At 43.0% G+C, this 18,668-nt stretch overlaps 2 protein-coding genes across 2 annotated transcripts in view; both read right to left on the bottom strand.

The window, feature by feature from the left end:
• Window positions 1-894: 894 nt before the first annotated feature.
• On the bottom strand, window positions 895-10,682 carry LOC116418410 (spectrin beta chain, non-erythrocytic 1-like). Its single transcript, XM_031934203.1, has 5 exons — window positions 10,618-10,682; window positions 5,916-6,154; window positions 4,520-4,693; window positions 2,942-2,984; window positions 895-2,229 (listed from the first exon to the last, which is right to left on the bottom strand). The coding sequence occupies exons 2-5, from the start codon at window positions 6,152-6,154 to the stop codon at window positions 2,011-2,013; spliced, it is 675 nt and encodes a 224-aa protein (XP_031790063.1). The 5' UTR covers window positions 10,618-10,682; the 3' UTR covers window positions 895-2,010.
• The window catches only part of SPTBN1 (spectrin beta, non-erythrocytic 1), a 105,176-nt gene continuing 94,815 nt past the window's right edge, over window positions 8,308-18,668 (bottom strand). Inside the window, exons 26-31 of the mRNA XM_031934202.1 lie at window positions 16,753-16,997; window positions 15,428-15,566; window positions 14,631-14,715; window positions 12,568-12,764; window positions 11,352-11,464; window positions 8,308-10,681 (exon numbers count right to left, since the gene is read on the bottom strand). Of these exons, the coding sequence (XP_031790062.1) occupies window positions 10,531-10,681; window positions 11,352-11,464; window positions 12,568-12,764; window positions 14,631-14,715; window positions 15,428-15,566; window positions 16,753-16,997 (930 nt within the window). The 3' untranslated portion in view covers window positions 8,308-10,530. The remainder of the gene's footprint in view (window positions 10,682-11,351; window positions 11,465-12,567; window positions 12,765-14,630; window positions 14,716-15,427; window positions 15,567-16,752; window positions 16,998-18,668) is intronic.

Raw genomic sequence — 18,668 nt, 5'->3', positions numbered from 1 at the left:
ATGGAACAACTTGATTCCAACCCTGAGCATGGCAAGGGCGAAGGACTGTCATGGGAAACAGGGGAGAAGGTGAGGTCTCAGTTTGCCTAGAGGTAAGAGAGTTAAGAGAAAGCTGTGATGACACTCAGCTGTGGAGCCCAGGGTTGATGCCACCTTAGGCATGGTCTTTGTGGAATAACTTACTGGACATCCATAATAGTAGCATCCATTGCTACTAATTTATGCAAGCAGCATGGAGTCAGCATATCCACATAACCCAGGAAAAGTATGTCATTTGTAAATAACCCACGACTCTATGCTGAAGTCAGCAAACTATGGCCCATGGGCCAAACCTGATCTGTTGCCTGTTACTTTTTTTTTCCTTTTTGGTCTGATCTGTATAAAGTAGACTTTATATTTTGAAATCAGTACAAAAAATCAAAATATTATATGGCATGTGAAAGTTATAGGAAATTCAAATTTGTGTCCCTAAATAATTTTACTGGAACATAGCCATGCCCAGGCGTTCACATACTGTCAATGACTGCCTTTGTATTACACAACAGCAGAGTTGAGCAACAGAGACAGTTATGGCCTACGAAGCCTAAAATATTTACTATCTCCGTCCCTTTACAGAACAAATTTGCCAACCCCTATCTCAGAGCTCACATTTCACAAGTGCTCTGGTAACTTTTTCATAAATAAAAGATAAAGCCTGAATGTGTAACTACAAAACAGTCACATGTATTACTGTTTGCTGTAGTTTTCAAAGCTTGTGCACCAGACATGCATAAAAAATGCAAAAGTGAGCCCAGACTGGTTATAAAATGTTTCCTGTTTGTCATTTCTCCCTTTGCAGTTTCCCTACTGGGCTTGCACACGCAGCAGAGGAAGAACAACAATTAGTCACCATGCTAGATTTAAAAGCATTTAATGACATAGCATATATTTAACAGATAGGGCAAAAGTTGAGAGGTACAGGTCGTACGACTGAGCACCAGGCCTGAGAGACCACCTCCCTGTTCAGGCCCAGCCTCTGGAGTTCATTCCTATCAATGTCATTTTGATTGTGCAGTAAGATGAAAATTTGTCATTACAATAGATACAGTGACAGAGAAATGCACACTATGTATCAAATAGCAAGGAAATGAAGCAAATTATAACACAGTGTGGCAACGCACGAGCAAGTAACCATTAAAGTAACATTACTTTGTCCAGTAAATGCTTCAGTTCCACCACTTGTACACTTACCAACGATTTAAAGGGTTTATTATACATCTAGTTTTATTATACTTTGTACTAGAATTATCTCAAACATACAATATAATGTATTTCAGCAAAAAAAAAAAAAAAAAAAATTGAAATTACAGATTATTTAAAACAGTATCAGTTTTCTATTCCTTCTTGTATACTGACATTCTTAACCGTCATAGCAGTTGATGCAGAAAAGCCGCATGTCATGTGTTAGTAAGTGATGCCAGATACAAATGGTTTGGTCTGTAGAGTTAATGTGGAGCTGCACTGTGGCTGCAGCAAGATCATAATATGTGATCTGTTTAATAAAGGTTAGCCCCATCTTGGGCACTTCTAATAGTCAAGACTCAGGGTAACCACCGGAAGTAAATGGAGAGAGAATGGTGTCAGGATATTGGTACATTTTGTCTCTGGTAAGCACAGGAAATATTAAGCACCGCTGCCTTGCATACCAACAGCACTAGAGGCGGGTTATTTCCAACACAGCCTCACAAAATTGAGGAACAGTTTAAATACTGAGATCTAATCTATATAATTTCAATAAAAAAAAATCTGGCCTTCCCTCTGCACCTCAAACTTTTGTAACTTGGAGATAAAGTGTTTAGGTGTGTTTCCCCCACCCCCCAGAAATGCTCTATAAATTAAAAAAAAAAAAAAAAAAAAAAATTAACCACATTGAGGAACATTAGGCACAGAGAGTAATGTGTTGGTTCTGAGCTTGCATGCTGGAATTTCACTGAAAAGGTAAGAGAAGGGCAGGAGGTGAAGGAAAGGAGTTCATTTCTTTTTGCCAAAAAGGCTGAACCGCTTCTCTTTGTCTTTCTCTTTGTCCTTTTCCCGCTTGCCGGGACTGGACTCGCTGGTGATGGTGACGACGCTGGTGGGGAGGGTCTGCGCCCGGCTGGATGCTGGCGTGCTCTGGGTGCTGGCAGACACCTCATGTTTATCAGAGGAGATGGCCGAAGAGATGGCCTGGATCCATGTGTTCATTTCCTCCTGGACAGAGGAAGGGACACAGGTAAGACTCAACTAAGAGGGGTAGGCGTGAGGGGTTCTGGTGCCAAGGCTTGAGAATGGCACACCTGGCCAACTGAGGGATGAGCAGAGTCACTTCTGGGCACTGTCCCCAAATGCACCTCTGCCTTATCAGTACAGGAGAGGGAACCTGGTTCAGCTTCTCATGAAAATTCAGTTCTACTCATCACCCTAGTAAGTGGCCCTACAAACTTGTAAGAGCTGGAAGACTGGTATCAATCTGTGACGTGGTCAGATCCCACCCTAGAAGGTGCTTGTTCACATTTAAGGGCATTATAGGTGTTACTTTTCCATCAATGGACCCTCTCTTTCCTTGAGGTGAGGTACACACCCATTAAACAGCTGGCTACGGGCAGAGGGTGCAGCAGGGGCCCCATCATGATCCACAACCAGTCCTGGGACCACCTCACTGTGCCTCATCCCTGGGAGGGGACGAGCAAAGATTCCCTCCATCGACTTCAAGGGATCCTGCCTTGGCAAAGGGACAGCGAGATCATATTCACTGCCTTCTAGAGACAGAACCAAACACCTTCTTGTGCTGGTGACTAGAGCCCAGTGATAGAAACCATCACTGATCATCATTTACATGAAGAACATTCTGAATAAAGCCTATCATCCCACAGACACTTGCAAACTCCTAAGTACTGGAGAGAAATAACATTTAGAAACTTACATCGTCTTTGGCTTGGAAGAGGTACTCATTGCCATCATTTAGTCTGTAATTTCAAGAAAGAAAGTTACTCACCACTTAATTACAGAGAAATAAAAATCCCCCAACTCCCATATCCCACTCAGGACAGAAGCAGACCACAGGAGTCACAACAGAAGCGACAACCTGCATATGTCACCACCAAGCCTGGGGACCTGCCCAGGCCCAGCAACGGACTCCTGGAGATCAAGAAGCCATAAAATTGCACCAATGATACACACAGGGAGCCTGTGCTTCAATCCAATGGAAGGATTTAAAAAAAACCCAAACTTAACATTTGGCTTTATTGTGACAAAAATCACTTGTGGATGCCTGATCACTTCCTGGTCTAAACTGAATTCAGGAGAAAGCTTTTGAACACAACGAGCCCTTTTGAAATTCTGCTACTGAGCTTGTATCCCCTACATTCACATGTTCCAGAGTCTCAGAATAGGCCAACAGAAAATGTCTCTTCAACTTTTCTTCTACTGTATGTCTTAGAATTAAGAAGCCCTATTAGTGTGACACTGGGAGTTCCCTAGGCTTGGAGGGGTCACAGGTTCACTCTGTGGCTGCGGAGAGTAAGAGGGTACTGTTGTGTAGCAGAGGGTAGCTGCCGTTCGCTAATATCCCAGTTCTCTGAAGCTGCATGAAGAGAGTACAAAGGGGAAAGCAGCCAAGGAGCCAAGCTGCCGGTGCATTGTCTTACAAAATGTAAAGTGTTCCAGGACCCAAAGAGCCTGCCTGTACTGTGCAGCAGCAGAGCTCAATAAATCAAACCATTTGACACTCTCTCCTCTGCAGCCCTTGGCCTAGTCCAACTGGCATGAAACATACAAATAAATGAAGACCAAAGCTTTTCAGATCCCAAAGCAACAGTACAAATCAGTAAACAAGCATCCTAACCACTAAAATGTTTATTTTTTACATTTTTAAAAGATAAAATAATTTTTCTGCCTACTTCCAAGTGTGAGGAGAAATTCTGAGATTAGCTCCACTCTGCAGGGAGGTGCATGTATCCTACAGGGTAGAGATATTTGGAACTAGATGGCTCTGAGGCAGCTGGAGCATCTACTGGGAGAGTCAGGGCAGGACAGGGTCCCAGGCCCCATCCAAACATTTCCTGTTTGTCTCCATCCAGCTCCAGGATGACTCATTTGACCCATCTCCAGATAACTCATGAGCAAAGAATAGCATCTCCTGGGTCAGGATAAGCTGAAAAGATGGGGATACTATTTTTCAAAGCCTCTCTTAAACTGTGAAATGTGACTAGCTCTCTTTAAGTCTTAGGGAACAGTAAGTGCCTGGTTATAAAGTCAAAAGCTCCTTATCCCTCAATGCTCAGCTGTACTGTTAACCACAGGAAAGCTGGTGGCTGGCCACAGTTGCCAAAGAATTCAGCCTAACTGAGACATGTGCCAAACCGGCTTTTCACTTTATTGGGGATTTAAAATGGCAGAAGAGAGAACCAACTAATCACAGTAGCTGTCTAAGAAAACCAACCTCTAGAGTGGAAGTAAATGCAAACCCACTCTGGCAGCCCTGAAGCATGGCAACTCTCACCTTAGCTTGAATACGTGTTTCTTCTTTTTGTAATCAAGGGCCACTTCGCAGACAGCTTCTTTCAAACTCACAGGGACCTCGCTGTGGTAGGGAATTCCAGAAGCAGCAGTCTTTGCATCTTTGTAGAAACCCATTTCTTGGTTATTTATGACACAATAAACATTGTGCCAGGACCTGAGCAGTTTAAAAAAAAAGGGCAGGGGAGATAAAGGCTCTACCACATTCCCCTTGAAGAACTAAACATTTCATTAACATGAAAATGATCCTCACACAACACAGTGTGATCCCGCCCAACCCTCAACCTTCCTTATTACAAGCCCTTCCTAAATTCTGCTAATACTAAACAACAGAAAAAATGTCTCCATGGAGAGTTCAGGGACAGGGCACAGGGCAGGTGTTCGAGGGCTACGTCTTCTCTTTTACTTTGGAGAAAAGCAAGTTACTCTCTTGTACTCTGAGCTCACTTTGATTGGTGTTTAGTACTCTCTGCTGTAGCGCCCTCTTATGGTCATGGGTTACAGTCCATGCTCCTTGTCTGAAACATGCCTGTCCTCCAGCAGCAGCTCCTCCAGCTGCAGGTTTATTACTTATGTGACTTGGCAACTTGACAGAAAGACAGACCCAGAGCCATCAGCACTTACGGTACCTTTGGGTGAATTAGAATAAAGTGGCTTTTCCCCTATGGTATGGCAAACTTCCCTAATATACTAATTTTAACAGAACACCGGCCTGTATTACACCAGCATGTATTAATATATAAATCCCTATGTTGTCCTCAATGCGAAAAGCAGTTCTTAGATATTCTGATCACCTTGCACAGCAAACAAACTGCACAATAAGACATGGTGGTCCCAGGTGGTTGGGTTTACTAGCTAAGCACATAGGCTTTGCAGTTTCCTATTCCAGCTTTGCCATTTACTAGGTTTCCACAGAAAGTGAGCTTTATTAACCGCTCAGAGCCTCTGTTCCCCATCTGTTAAATAAAAAAACTGGGGCTGTTGAGAGACAATGAATATATATAAAGGTTGATACGGAGATCAGAGTAGGGGAAATGGTGAACGGCTTTTTACCAAAAAACCCACGAGGAGTCCTAAATGAAATCAATCATTTAAGGTAAAGAAGACTCTTCAGTCTCAACCTAGCAAATTCCTTCTCCAAACTACTAAAGCCCCGTCTAGCTACTCCCATCCAAACTCAACTCTTTCTTCTCTCAGTGAATAACCAGCATTCTACTCCTGCTTTCCAGCGTCAGCCCAAGAAGAATGCAATGTCCAGGAAGCTACTAAAGGAATAAAACTACCTGAGCACATACTTCTCTTCCAGTTCAAGAGTGGCCCACCTTATCCCTTCATAGGCTGACTTCCCATCTTACTGTGGCAGCCTCTGTTGCTGTTACCTGCTTGAGGCTTTCTTATTGTGGGCCTCCCACTCATGTTTCCGATTGAGGAAGCCTTCCATCTGGGCTGAAGGCGTCTCCTGGGTTCTGGCTGGTAAGGTGGCCGCACTCTGGGCTGGGAGGGCAGTCTTGGCTTTGCGATCAGAGGTCGGGGAAGGGATGGGGCTGGACTCTTTAGAGCTCGTCCTTTGTTCTGTAGCGCCGTTGACCATTTCGCTTGTGTCCACCGTTTCTGCCATCTAGGGACAGCGGAGAGACCATTCAGCTAACTCCGTGAGCCATGGGGGTGACCACATACGCTCTACCTGACTCGCACGTGTGGCTGTGTATAAATGCCTGGCAGAGATCGAGGCAGTACAGTAAAACCATTGCACACCCACAAAGCCAGCTGGACACCAAGGACATTAGAAGGTGGGAATGGATTAATACCCGCCCGTTTACAGGGAAATAAGAAAAGCGAAATGCCAGTATGAGTTTTACTGCACTCTATTCCTCTGATCAATAAATATAACTCAGATCATCTCCTCTTATGGTTACTTTAAAACAAAAAGACAACAGTAACAATCACACATATTAAATATGGAAGAGAGTGGACGTTATACAGCAGCCACCTTACGATCAAGGATGCCACCAGAAGGGCTGGATGTTTAAGCGAAAGGGCATTCACAAACAGACCAATAGACAACTCTATCAGAGCTACTTGGCATTCCCCCAGAGTAAGACAAGGAAAGACCTTGGTTCCTGAAAACGTTCTCTGGCTCTCCTCCCCCTCCCCTCAACACATTGTCATAAACACATGCAGAAATTAGGACGACAATCATGCATTTCACATCTACCATCCCAGTTAGACTTTGGAACTTAAGAGCTGGAAGGAAATGAGGCAAGTCAACAAACATCAATTTGACCACATCTGCCGAAGTTGTATCGTGAGTGGGTTGTAGTTTGTGTTAAAGGAGCTGGAAAAGCCAATCACAGTCACTCAACACCACACAGCTATTTACCCCCAAACAAAGACAGAACCAGGGCCTTCCCCATCACGGGTTGGTTGATCACGGTGCCTTGCTGCACTGAGACGAGAAAGCCCAGAGACAGCCAGGCTTCCAGCGGCTCTGACCCTTCAGGCTGGAGACGTCTTCGGGAGCGTTCCTTCCCAAGCTCATTTAAATTGTAACCCTCATGGCTTTTCGGCTTTGGAAATGTAGTAGGGTCTTGATTCATTATCATTTTCAGCCTGTGTACCATCAACTGTGTACCATTAACTGTATGTAGCAGCCCCTGGCTGATACACCCAGGGTGTGCGATTAGCGAGTTACTAAAGCTGGGTGTGGCTGACACTTTAGTGGATTACAGACAACCTGCACCCCTCGTACACAGACAAACATGGAGAAGTCAATGGCACGCTCATTAGATACGTCGCCCACCACTGCTGCCCAGGACCAAAGTGACACCAAATTAGCAGTAACAACCTTGACGGGATAAACGGTAGACTGGCCACCACCATGTGAACACCTGGATCTATCAACTCTTGGGAACTGGATCTCTCACTTATTAGGTCTTATCTTAATGGCTGAGCCCAATGCTTGAGTTTGAACAAAACTAATTTTTTGGGGGGAAAAGGGCTAAAAAAAGCTCTGGAAGGAGGGAGAATCACAAGTTTAAGTTATGTCTATGCAAACTATCATAATTAGCATCAGGGCTGAGGGAAGACTAGAAACTATGCAGTTTAAGGGTGGTTTTGATTGGAACCCTTTACCCTCATGGAAATGTGGAAAATGGATTATAGGACAAAAAGACATGTGGGGGTGTGTGTGTGCACGAGTGCTGCATGGTGATCACCCAGGCCTTGCAAGTGATAGACTGCAGACACGTGCTTATGAGCAACAGACTATTTAAACCATTCTCTCTCTTTTCACTTTAAAGGAGAGTTGCAGGAGGGGAAATCGCCAAAAAACAAAACCCTGAGTCAAAACAATGTGAGTGGACTTTAAAGGTGATACATCTTCTCTAGTGTGAGATTTCAGGAGACTTCTGGTGAGGAGGAAGTATGAGTTTGGTCTGGAAGGCCTGAGCCAGGTGTGAGTCCAGAGAGACATGGGGTTAGTATGTAGAGAAACCAGGTTAAAAAAAAAAAATTTAGTGCTGCAGGTTTGACTTGAAAGCTGCTAGTGACAGCAATGACCTGGGTAGAGGGATGTTTCCTTGAAAACGGCTAAAATTTATCATACTTGGTCAGACTGCAAGGTAGATGAAGGCCAGGGAAGCCTCTTCTGAGGATAATTCTGCAGCAAAAATTTTTTCTTTAGAGTTAGAAGGAAAGAGAAAACCCCAAACCAGTATGCAGAGATCATTAATGTTTATGCAAATGAATCACTAACCAAGAAAACAAGGAAAATAAAAGGAACAAAATGAATTTTAATGGACATGTGCTTTAAGCATGCCAACAGACAGCACACCACTAGAGACACACATCAAAAGCAATCACAGTGCTATGATCAAATGATGGGTACATGTGAACACATCCCCTGCAACCCCACCCCACGTTGCTTCTCTTTAGCGATTAGTCCAGAGTGCTTTAGTGGCTGGGCACACCCGAGATACTTAAATCAGGAGGTGAACATAAATGCAACGTGACAACTAGTAGCACAGAAAACACCTGATTGGTTTTCAAAGTGCACAAAGCAATGCTATTTTCAAGTTCATTGAGTCTCTGCATCATCACTCAAAACAAAAATACTTTTTCTTCTTCTAATACAATCCAATTGTAATTAAAATTTTGTTATGACAAACTACATTAAAAAATCTAGATAAAAATAGGCATGATAGCAAATGCTAAAAGCATCATAGCACTCTTTTCTTGTGTGCTTATGTGGTTCCTTTTTTGGAGGGTCTTCTAGATACAAAAAGTGTCAAATTGGGTATCAGTCCTGGTGATACAAAATTTAAACACACACATATATATATGAAAACATCACATATATACATATAGATCAGTGAAACACAAAATGTAATTTGGAGCCAGAAACACACATTAGAGCTCCCTAATGACCAAAGACAAAGCAGTTTTTTTTTTTTCTAAAATGAATTTTGATGTGTTTTAAGGCAGAGACCCAACAATGATGCACACTACCCCCAGAACATAAGAAGCTTGGCATCTATCTATATACCCATCTACAGTCAGAAGTAGATAGATATGTACATAGAGATAAGGAAAAACAAACAAGATGCTATATGACGTTATCCTGACAAAAGAAAAAAAAAAGACATGCATCATGAAATAAAAAGACAAATCAGACTTAACTCATGGAGAACACATATCAAAACAGGTTTCTGATTCCACTAACACATCTAAATATGGCAAAGGAGCAAGTGAATGTCTCACAAGGCTTTGATGTATAATAAGGATTTGGTTTTCTTTTTATCGGTACTAGGAAACCATCTCTGTCACCAGCTTTTATTTCTAAGGAAAAGGATTTTTGTGAAAACATTTTCAATTCCTGCTGGTGGCCTGACAGATACTATCCTAAAAGCTTCCTTTATCAGATAATTCCACAAAAAGTCTTGAGAAAATGAACAATGAATCAGAAGATTAATCCAAGATGTATAGCAGAGTTTGTCTACAGAGACACTGACATGACTTCTGAAGCCAGGGGGCGTGCGAGTGCTCCCAGGCACGGTCCACCAAGTGCAACGTTCAAGTAATCAGGATGAACCACAATGGCTTCTGTTCCATTTGTTTGAAAAATTAAAACAGTTTGACACCCTGAAGTCATCAGCTGAATGGAGAGGCACGGAAGTCTGTGAGGCAGGCTTCTAAAACATGCTGAGAACCGCTGTCACCTGCTGTGTCCCAAGTGCTAGCAGCACTGACAGGGAGCGAGACAGAGGTGGCGGCAGCAGTCAGTGGGCACTTTACTCCTGAGGCTGGCTGCAACATCTGTGCAAGGAAGCCTACAGTTTTCAATTCAGGAATTGGCAGAAAAAAAGTTAGAGAGGAACTGGTTTGTAAAAAGTAATAAATGACCCAAGGGTCTCAAAACGTTTGAGATTGTGTGCCTACAATTAAAACAGCTTCTAGAATATATCTAACTCCCTTTTTGTCATCTTCAATGAATGAATGCATCTTTCATGGAATGTTACACAGCTGACTTTAGGTTTTAATCTTATTATAGAATGTCTCCCTCCTCATACACCAGTCTTCCTAGTTAATAGTAAACTACTACAGGTTAATAACATCTGGAAAGGGGGCTACATATAGCACAGTACTGTGTCCTGTTAGAATAACTGAATGTGTCATACCTGTTAGATTCTAGTTTTCTTCTTCATTATGCTGTAATCTCATTTAATTTCATTTCAATTACTCATGTAAGGGTTTCGCTGTAAAATCTTAATAAAGTAAAAAGCTCACAATAAATAAACAAAAAATAAGTATGTTGCTTTAAGGCAGCTGGGCATCCATCAGTTAAGAGACTCAAACATGAATTAAATGCAAACAAATATGAAACCAAGGAAGGCTATGAATTAGGTAAAAATTGTAACATTTTGGGTGAAGTGGAAGCCAAAAAGTCAAAACCCAGAGGATTTGGAAAGGGTGATTCTTGACAAATGGTAGTGAACTTCACAGTCCAGACCATGGCTGGTCACTGGCTGTCCGTCTGCTATTAAAGTTTTTGTAGTTTTGGTAGGTTTGAGAGCGGTAACTAACCCGTGGAGATCCCTGTTCAGCCGGCAAACCGTTTTGGGAAACTTGTTCTCCTTTTGTAGTATCCCTGTTAGGGAAGGGCGGGAAAGGAGGAGGAAGGGAAAGGAAGAAGAGGAGAAAGAGGAAATAGTAAGAGAGGGTGGGAGAACATCATCACTCAATTTTATTACAAGCAACCCTTTCACATAATGTAATTCTTTCTAAATCTGAAACTTCGAAGTGTTTTAAATAGACTCTAGATAGAAAATATGACTACAGGAATGCCCTGTGCCCTGCCCCACCAAATAAAGGCAGCATTAGAGGTTGCCATGGAGCTCTTACCATAGCAAAATAATTAGCCCTTTGGAAATAGAGAATAATTACTGCCCTCTGGGTGAAGTTACTTAGAACTTTCAAAAAAAGCATCACCACAAAATCACTGGCCTAAAATCTGGGCAGTTCACTCCATGTATTTAATCATATGGAAGTTCTGAGTATACTGTTTGTGTGCACACAGGATGAGAAAGGGCACTGTCTACATTCTACTTCTGCCACCTACACACCTAAGTGACTGTGGACAGATCAGCGTCCTCCAAGATTATTTCGGGTAACTATACAGACTTTAAACAGTCTATGGAAGCAATGAGTAGGCAGGGCATGTGGTTAGGCCTAGAAACACAAGGCTTCAGAAAGATGCCCCATAAACCTCATTGGCCACCGAGACTAAGGGCCCAGCCTCTGGAGCTGCTGGGACTCACCACTGCTGCTGGGACTCAGCTTCCTCTGAAACCTTCGTGCTCGGCTCGGGAGAAGGCGGCCGCCTCTTCCTCTCCTCTTCCTCTTGCTGTCTGCGCACTTCCAGTAACTCCAACTAAGAGAAAACAGAGTGATGTTTGGTAGAGTCCCAAACTCTGCCTCTTTGCAGAAAAAGGTTCTAGGAACCCAGGAAGTCCTCCTGTCTAGTTTGCTAAACTGGACCACACTGGACAAGAAGACGCTCTAACATCGTGACCCAAATGGAATTAGGTTCACAGGAACTGCAGCTACAACCTAAAACTACAGGAAATGGTCTATTCCATGGGCTGGCAAAATTCCTGTGAGCTGTTTGTAGGACCCCTGGGAGCTTGGGTTTAATTTCTAAATTAACTATGCAACTCTCAACTCTGCTGAGGAGGAAAGTACCTGAGCCTGAGGGTTCATGCTGGACTCCCCAGGAGAGCTCAGACAAACACCAGGGACAGAGCTGCAATAATTCTCAAGGAAGCCGCTTGTGCTGTGGTGGGGATCTGCGTTCAGCCAAAACCCAAACAACACATTAAAAAGCCACAGAATAGTCTAACTGAAACAAAGCCATTTCATGAGTCATATGGATGCACCAGAAGTACTCTGTTTTAACACAAATGTATGCAGGTACATTTTAAATGCCCAGAACTGGAAATCAGAAACACCATTTTGTACACTGCAAAGGATCAGCTTTCTACCAGGAAAGCAAAAGTCTTAGAAGAGGAAACACCAGTGCACAAATCCTATTCTAAGGCCTTTATGTTGACAGAAGAGAGGATCAGGAATGGAGACTTAACAACAGAATAGGATTAAGCTTCTATTTGATGGGAATTCTAATTCTGAAACTGAAGAAAATTTTGAGGACATGCCACCTCGAGAACAAAGCTTTTTTGAGACAGGGGAGAATGAAAGATTCGAAGAAAAACACCACTACCACCAATCAATCCCCAGGCAGGAAGCTATTATACGGGATCATAAATCCAGGTGCCCAGGATATGACTGAGGAGGTAACAGTCCTGACCCCCTCCCTAGGTCCTGCTCCACTGGAGCCACCCATTTTAAGAAGATCTTCACTACTTGAAAAAACAAAAAACAAAAATGATCAACCATGTGAATTCCCTGTTCTAAAAGGCAAGCAGGAAGAAAAAGTTGCCATGGCATCAAGAGGCAAAGGGCCCAGTGGCCACTTACTGTAGTCAGCCTTTCCAGGGCAGAGAACCTCTCATCCCAGGTCGCTGCAGACTTTTCAAATGCCTCGTGGCGCTTGATGAGCTTCTCCACCTCGTCCACACTCTGGCCTATCTCTCGGCTGGACAGGTACGGCTCCTGGCCAAGCAGCCAGGCCTCGGCCACACTGGCGTCTCTTGAGAACTGATGGACCTCCAGAACTGCACAGGGTACCATGAGTTAGTACACGTTGACCAGGAGGTGATGGGGCAGTCATGTGGCCTTATCTCTTGGCACTGCTGCCCTCTGGTGATGGCTACCTGCATAACCAGTCTATCATCTACTCTAAATTAGCCCTGTCCAATGTAAATGTAATGTGAGCCACACATGCAACTTTCACTTTTCCAGTAGCCACATTAAAAAGAGTAAAAATAAATACGTGAAATTAACTTTGATAGTGTATTTCACATAATATGTATAAAATTATCATTATAACATGTAATCAATATGAAAAAAACTATTGAGATCTGTTACAATCTTTTTTCCTTCTAAATCTAAATCTGATGTGCATTTAATGGCACACATTCACTGCACATCCCAATTTGAGACATTTCAAGTTCTCAAGAGCCACACGTGGGACAGCAGCTATCATATTGCCCAGCGCAGGTCTACAGTGAACACTCTGTTCACTCGGCCCCACTGCATGAGCTAAGCCTTCAGAGACCTGCATGAATTCACAATCTACACCTAGCCAGATGGGCAGACATTCTTAACTCGCCCTCTTTTGGGTGGTAGGGTTTTATTTTGGGGGTTTAGAGGGAGGGAAGGATACGGGAACACTACAGATGGTGGAGACCAAGGCTTTCACTCTGTTTCATTCTGTTCCTCCATCTGTGAGGGAACACTAGTTCCACCATAGTTATGAGAAGGTAGGTTAGAACTGGCCTTTGTGCTATAGTTAACACTGATTTTTCACTGCATTTCATGCAGCAAAGCCTGGGGTCACTGAGGTAAAAAATGGACTGTGGGAAGTGTTGGCATCCCAAGGAGCTGGCAAGCCATCTGCTTTCAGCACCTCAGTAGCCCCCAACATGACTACACGAAGAAGATGCCACCTCTGCACTAGGGACTTGTTGGCTTTTCAAGGCAGGTATTGTGCATGTCATCACTGTGTCCCTGGTATACAAGCTGGTGCCCGGTTCAGTGTGTAATATGGGCTTTGCTGAGCTGAATGAAACTGCCCCACAATTCTCAAAACATACAGACCAAATCCTCCTGCAAAGAATGGTCAAAAAGTGGGATTTCTGAGGGCCCTGGGCCCAACAGAGTGTGCTGTCATACCTCTCAGAAAAGGCCCTTGCATTTGGTTTCTAGTTTTGGTGTTTAACCCATAACACGCATAGATGGAGTCAGAACATCAGGACAGAGCCCAGAACTCCAACACAGAATGGCAAAGCATGGTAAGCAATGCTTGAGTTGGGCTGTCAGTGCTCATACCAATTATGAAATGCTATTCCTAACACTGTACATTACAAACCCTGTATTAGCTCACATATTCCCTTATAAAATGAGAATTAAAAATAGAATCTAATTCACAGGGTCACTTCGGGGAATAAATACAGAAATGCATTAAAAAACCACTTAGAACATTGCCTTGTTCACAGCAAAATTTTAATAGACGTTGGTTTTTATTTTATTATGTTATCAACATTCCACTAAGAGCACCAAATATGACTTAATGAGACCAACTTTCCACCTTGACTCTGATGCAAGAATTCTTGAAGAAAAATGGTGGAGAGGGCTTCTATCTGTATTCTCCCAGGGAGGTGCCAAATTGTCATCCCTAAAGAACATCCAATTCCCACCTATGACACTGAGATCAATCAAGGGGTGAAAAATGACTATGCCACAGGAAGATTCTTAAAAATAATATTTACCATGAAATGGTGAACCAGGGCACTAAAAAGGCATCTAAAACTCAAACAATCTTTAAGTGATAACATTAATGAATTAAAGCAGGAAAATAAACGTGCATGCTTTCCACGGATACCCAAAAGAGCAGAAAGATAAACAAAGTATGTCCTTACTCAGTCTTAACCATTCCCATCGGTCTTCCCACTTGTCGATCATTTCTTTCCTCTTTTCCGTCAACTGCAGTAATTTTTCCTTGATCTGTATGAAAAAGATAACCCCCGGGACATCTTAATGGACTGCACCACATCCTCTTGATGGGATCATTTTATACTAGAAAAATACATTTTCTGCAAAGACCACTATTAAGCTGGGAGATATCTAAGGACTGCTCAGTCTGTCTGAGGACTGGGAGAGGAAAGAAAAGCATAGCACTGCTCCTTCCAGAAGGGGCAGGAGGAAGGTGGGGAAGCCCTGCCAAAGCTGCTTTGTTGTGAGGAGGCTCCCTGCAGCAAACACGATCAGGAGAGGGACAGCAAGAGGGACAAAGCCCTGACCTCTTGGAGAGGACGCCCATTCCCATGCAGGGGGCCACACACACAACTAATAATTGACCTCTTTATTACCACTGTCCTAACCAGAATCACCAACCATGCACTCAACAGCAAACTGGTCTAGGGCATAGTCAATGGACACTGGCATCACCCAGAAAGAGTACTGACTGGGGAGGAAGGGGAGTCCATTTTGCAGCCCTCAAAAATTGTCTTCTGCCACAGATTTGCCAGCGTGGGCCTAGAGTCTTGCATAATTGTATTATTCTAGACGCACAGGAAAGGAGTTTTAAAACATACGTGTGCGTATATGAATGTAAACACATTATCTGTGACGCACACATACATATAAAACAAAGTCATTTTACATCTTCACACCAGCTGCATTTATCCTGCAGCTCCAAAGCAAAGTAGCACCCTACCTCCTCAGATGCATAGTGTTTTCTTGCCAACAGGGATTTCCCAAGTTCAATGCAGGTTGTGAAACTGTCATTACGTGCATCAATTTCAGCTTTGATGCCTTGATGATTATTCATTAGGAGTTCAACAGATGATACATCCCTAAAATTACACAAACAATGCTTCCATTAGATCAAACTTTTCAAAAAATCTGTAGGTTTTAAAACACACAATTAATTTGAAGGAAAATGATGGTCTTTCAGGTCTGTATCACTCACTGAGCTTAGGTTGGGCCACTAGAGCCAAAGCACAGTGACAGCACAGTTCAGGATCAGCCAGGCAACCAAACTTCAGAATATGGCTGCTTTTGTTTTCATGTGTCTGCCTGAATAATTCAAAATGGTTGCTAGGTGGGTGCCAGAAAAAGCAATGGTTTTCTGTTCATACTTTTCCTTTGAAATGCAAGTCAGAAAGACTCTCTTTTAGAAAGCAGAGAAGCAGTAACAGGTGCCCCAACTGCATTTTGATCAGTTAGCTGTCAAAGATTCAGGATATACATATCAAAGAGCAGCTACTACAGTCTCCTTATTGAGACACAAAAAGATACACAGGATGGGAACTAGCCTAGAAAGCAGTGACCAGCATGGATCAAAACCTACTGATCCTGATCAAGGAAATACAACTGCTTCAAAAATATATATAATAAAAAATCCCTTCTATTGCGGCATAGTTTCTCAATTATAGTGGGGGCTGGAGCTGGCAGAGGGGTGAACTGGAGGTTAAATATGTACCTCTGTGTTCCGCTGTTAACTTCTCTTCACTAATTTGCATGAAACGAAGCCAAAGACATAAGACAAATATTAAATAACCCAAGGACACCATATTAAAGCAGATGTTCAGGGTGACACCTTTAGTAAAGTGCATGGAAAGGGATAGAGTGGTTTTTAATCCAAAAAACAGGCACAGAAAAATAACTCAGAAAAGTCATCTCACTGCAAAGACAGGGCAGTTAGTCATGCCCAAGGTACGTGGCTACTTGAAACACAATGTCCTACTTCAAGCACAGATGCGGGCAAGAGGGCCTGAGTGACTGTGGGACATGGGAGCCAGGAGTAGGGAGAATGGGAGAGGCTCTGGTAACCCCATGAACCCCCATTCCCTGGTGATGGTGTGCACGAGGTAACCAAAGCAGTGGTGCCGCACTCCAAGCACCTCCCCACCCCCTCTCTGGCCTTGAAGCTCTCACTCAGGCAGGAACTGCTCTCAAGGCTCCTGCTTCTCTTTGGAAGACTCCTACGTTTTAACCAAGAGCCAATGAATCCAATTTCCTTTGGGCTGGAAGCATTACCTTGGCTTCTCCTGGGCCTCGATCTGCCGGATGACATCCTCCATCCAGAGCATGAGGTCACGCACCATGCTGAAGAAGCGGAACTTGTCCCCCGTGTCCACCAGCCGCACCCTGCGGCTCTCACAGGCGTCCAACAGGGACTTCCAGGCTTCCAGGACCTCGTTCTCGCGCTTCTGGATGTCATCAGCCTTGTCACCCGCATAGGCCGCCTGGAGGCGGGCTGCATCCTCCTGCAGCTGCCTCACCTGTGAAGCCATGTGGGGGATGAGCCACGTCAGTCCATGGTGGCCTTCCTACCATCACCCTCTTCCATTCTGCTCACACACTAAAGGGAGCACAGAGTCAAAACACGGCCCATGCTCCTTAAGGAGCCCTCGATTTCACTGGGGAGATCCAACTCACAAAAACCCAAGTTTTCTATAAATCTGTTCAACTACATTATTAAGTTCTTTATGAATGATAAAACAAATGAAATGCTACAGGAAGACAGGCAGGAGAGTTTAGTCAGGGGAACGTCCCTTGGAGGCAGCCTGGGATATCTGAGTGGGACATATTCAGATACAGTCCAAGAAATAAATACCTAATCTGGTATCTCATGGTAAAGATAAATGTTTTTATGATGAATGGGAAACTGCCATGAAGAGCACATTTTGAAAATGACTTCCCATTGCTATGTGAATATAATGTATGTATCGCCTGTAAGAGTTCTCACCGTGGGACGTTTACACTCAAAAAGTATAAAAACGTGGCATCCTATGTGGTTAAAATAACTAATTAATGTTAAAGAAGGTGAAGCTTGAAATAGCCACATTTCAACAAAAACCTTGCAAAACTAAAAATACGCCTTGAGAATTGTGATGTGGTAAATGGAGCCAATGATGCACTCCTACTTACATCATATTTTGGTTGAGTTATTTTTTTCAGCCATGACAGTCATCAAACAAAAAAAAAAAAAGAAAGAAAGAAAAAACCAACAAACCAACACAGAAACTGGCATGAAGAAAACATTCAGAGAGCAGGAAATGCAAATGGGTCTTAAACATGAAGAGATGCTTCATGGAGATACTGTAATGTGTCATCTATTAGTTGGCAAAAATCCAAGTGTGATGATATATTTGTCAGTGAACTCATTCTCTGTAGACAGGAGTATAACCGACTACAGTTCCTATAGAAGGTAAATGGGCAGTACCCATGAAAATTATAAATGCGGTACCTTCTGATTTTATGATCCTACTTTGGGGAACTGATCCTACATATATATTCTTGTATATTTAGGAAATGAAATATGCATAGATTATTTACTGCAGCAGTATGACTGAAAATAAAGTGACCATCAGTGAATGACTGGTTAAATTAATGATGGTGCATCCAGCAGAAGATTCCTGCTCAGTCATGAAAAAGAATGAGGAAGGGCTTCTATGTAGTCACACAAAAAGCACTCCAAGATGACAACTAAGTGGAATAAACAGTACAGACAACGTGCATAACATTTTTCCTCTGTAAAAACAAAAATAAGAATATACTCTTACCTTTTTTTGGGGAGTGGTATATGTCTTTAAAACTGAAGCTAGTAAGTGCAGCTAATTTTATAGTTAAATTTTCTCCTCTTAAATGTCTTATATAAAGTATGTAACACTAGTAGTGCCATACTTGTGTACAATGCCTCGTTAAAGACGTACATATACAGGGGAATGGACACCCAATCATCATGTACTGATAAAGCTGCGTGATCAAAGAAGTCTGTAGACAACTGTCCTGGATGATGATAACTTTTAGATGTCTATGACAGTAGTACATGGAGAAATGCTAAATGGGGTAAAAGGGGGTGGGGATGGACAGCACTAGGGCTTGTGGGGAGGTGGATTATTGACCCCTGATTGCACAGAAGCACTTTAGGTGATAATAGGTTTAAAAAA

This window comes from Piliocolobus tephrosceles, chromosome 15, assembly GCF_002776525.5.
Source record: "Piliocolobus tephrosceles isolate RC106 chromosome 15, ASM277652v3, whole genome shotgun sequence".
Taxonomy (NCBI): Eukaryota; Metazoa; Chordata; class Mammalia; order Primates; family Cercopithecidae; genus Piliocolobus; species Piliocolobus tephrosceles.
Note: the sequence above shows the minus strand (reverse complement) of the source record. Positions and strands in the feature narration are given on the sequence as shown.

Excerpts from the sequence above, each read along its gene's own strand:
- LOC116418410 (XM_031934203.1), bottom strand. The coding sequence starts at position 6,154 with ATGGCAGAAACGGTGGACACAAGCGAAATGGTCAACGGCGCTACAGAA. Across the intron at positions 4,694-5,915 it reads AATAAGAAAGCCTCAAGCAG|GTCCTGGCACAATGTTTATT; the intron begins GTAACAGCAACA and ends TAAACTGCTCAG. Across the intron at positions 2,985-4,519 it reads AAACACGTATTCAAGCTAAG|ACTAAATGATGGCAATGAGT; the intron begins GTGAGAGTTGCC and ends TTGAAATTACAG.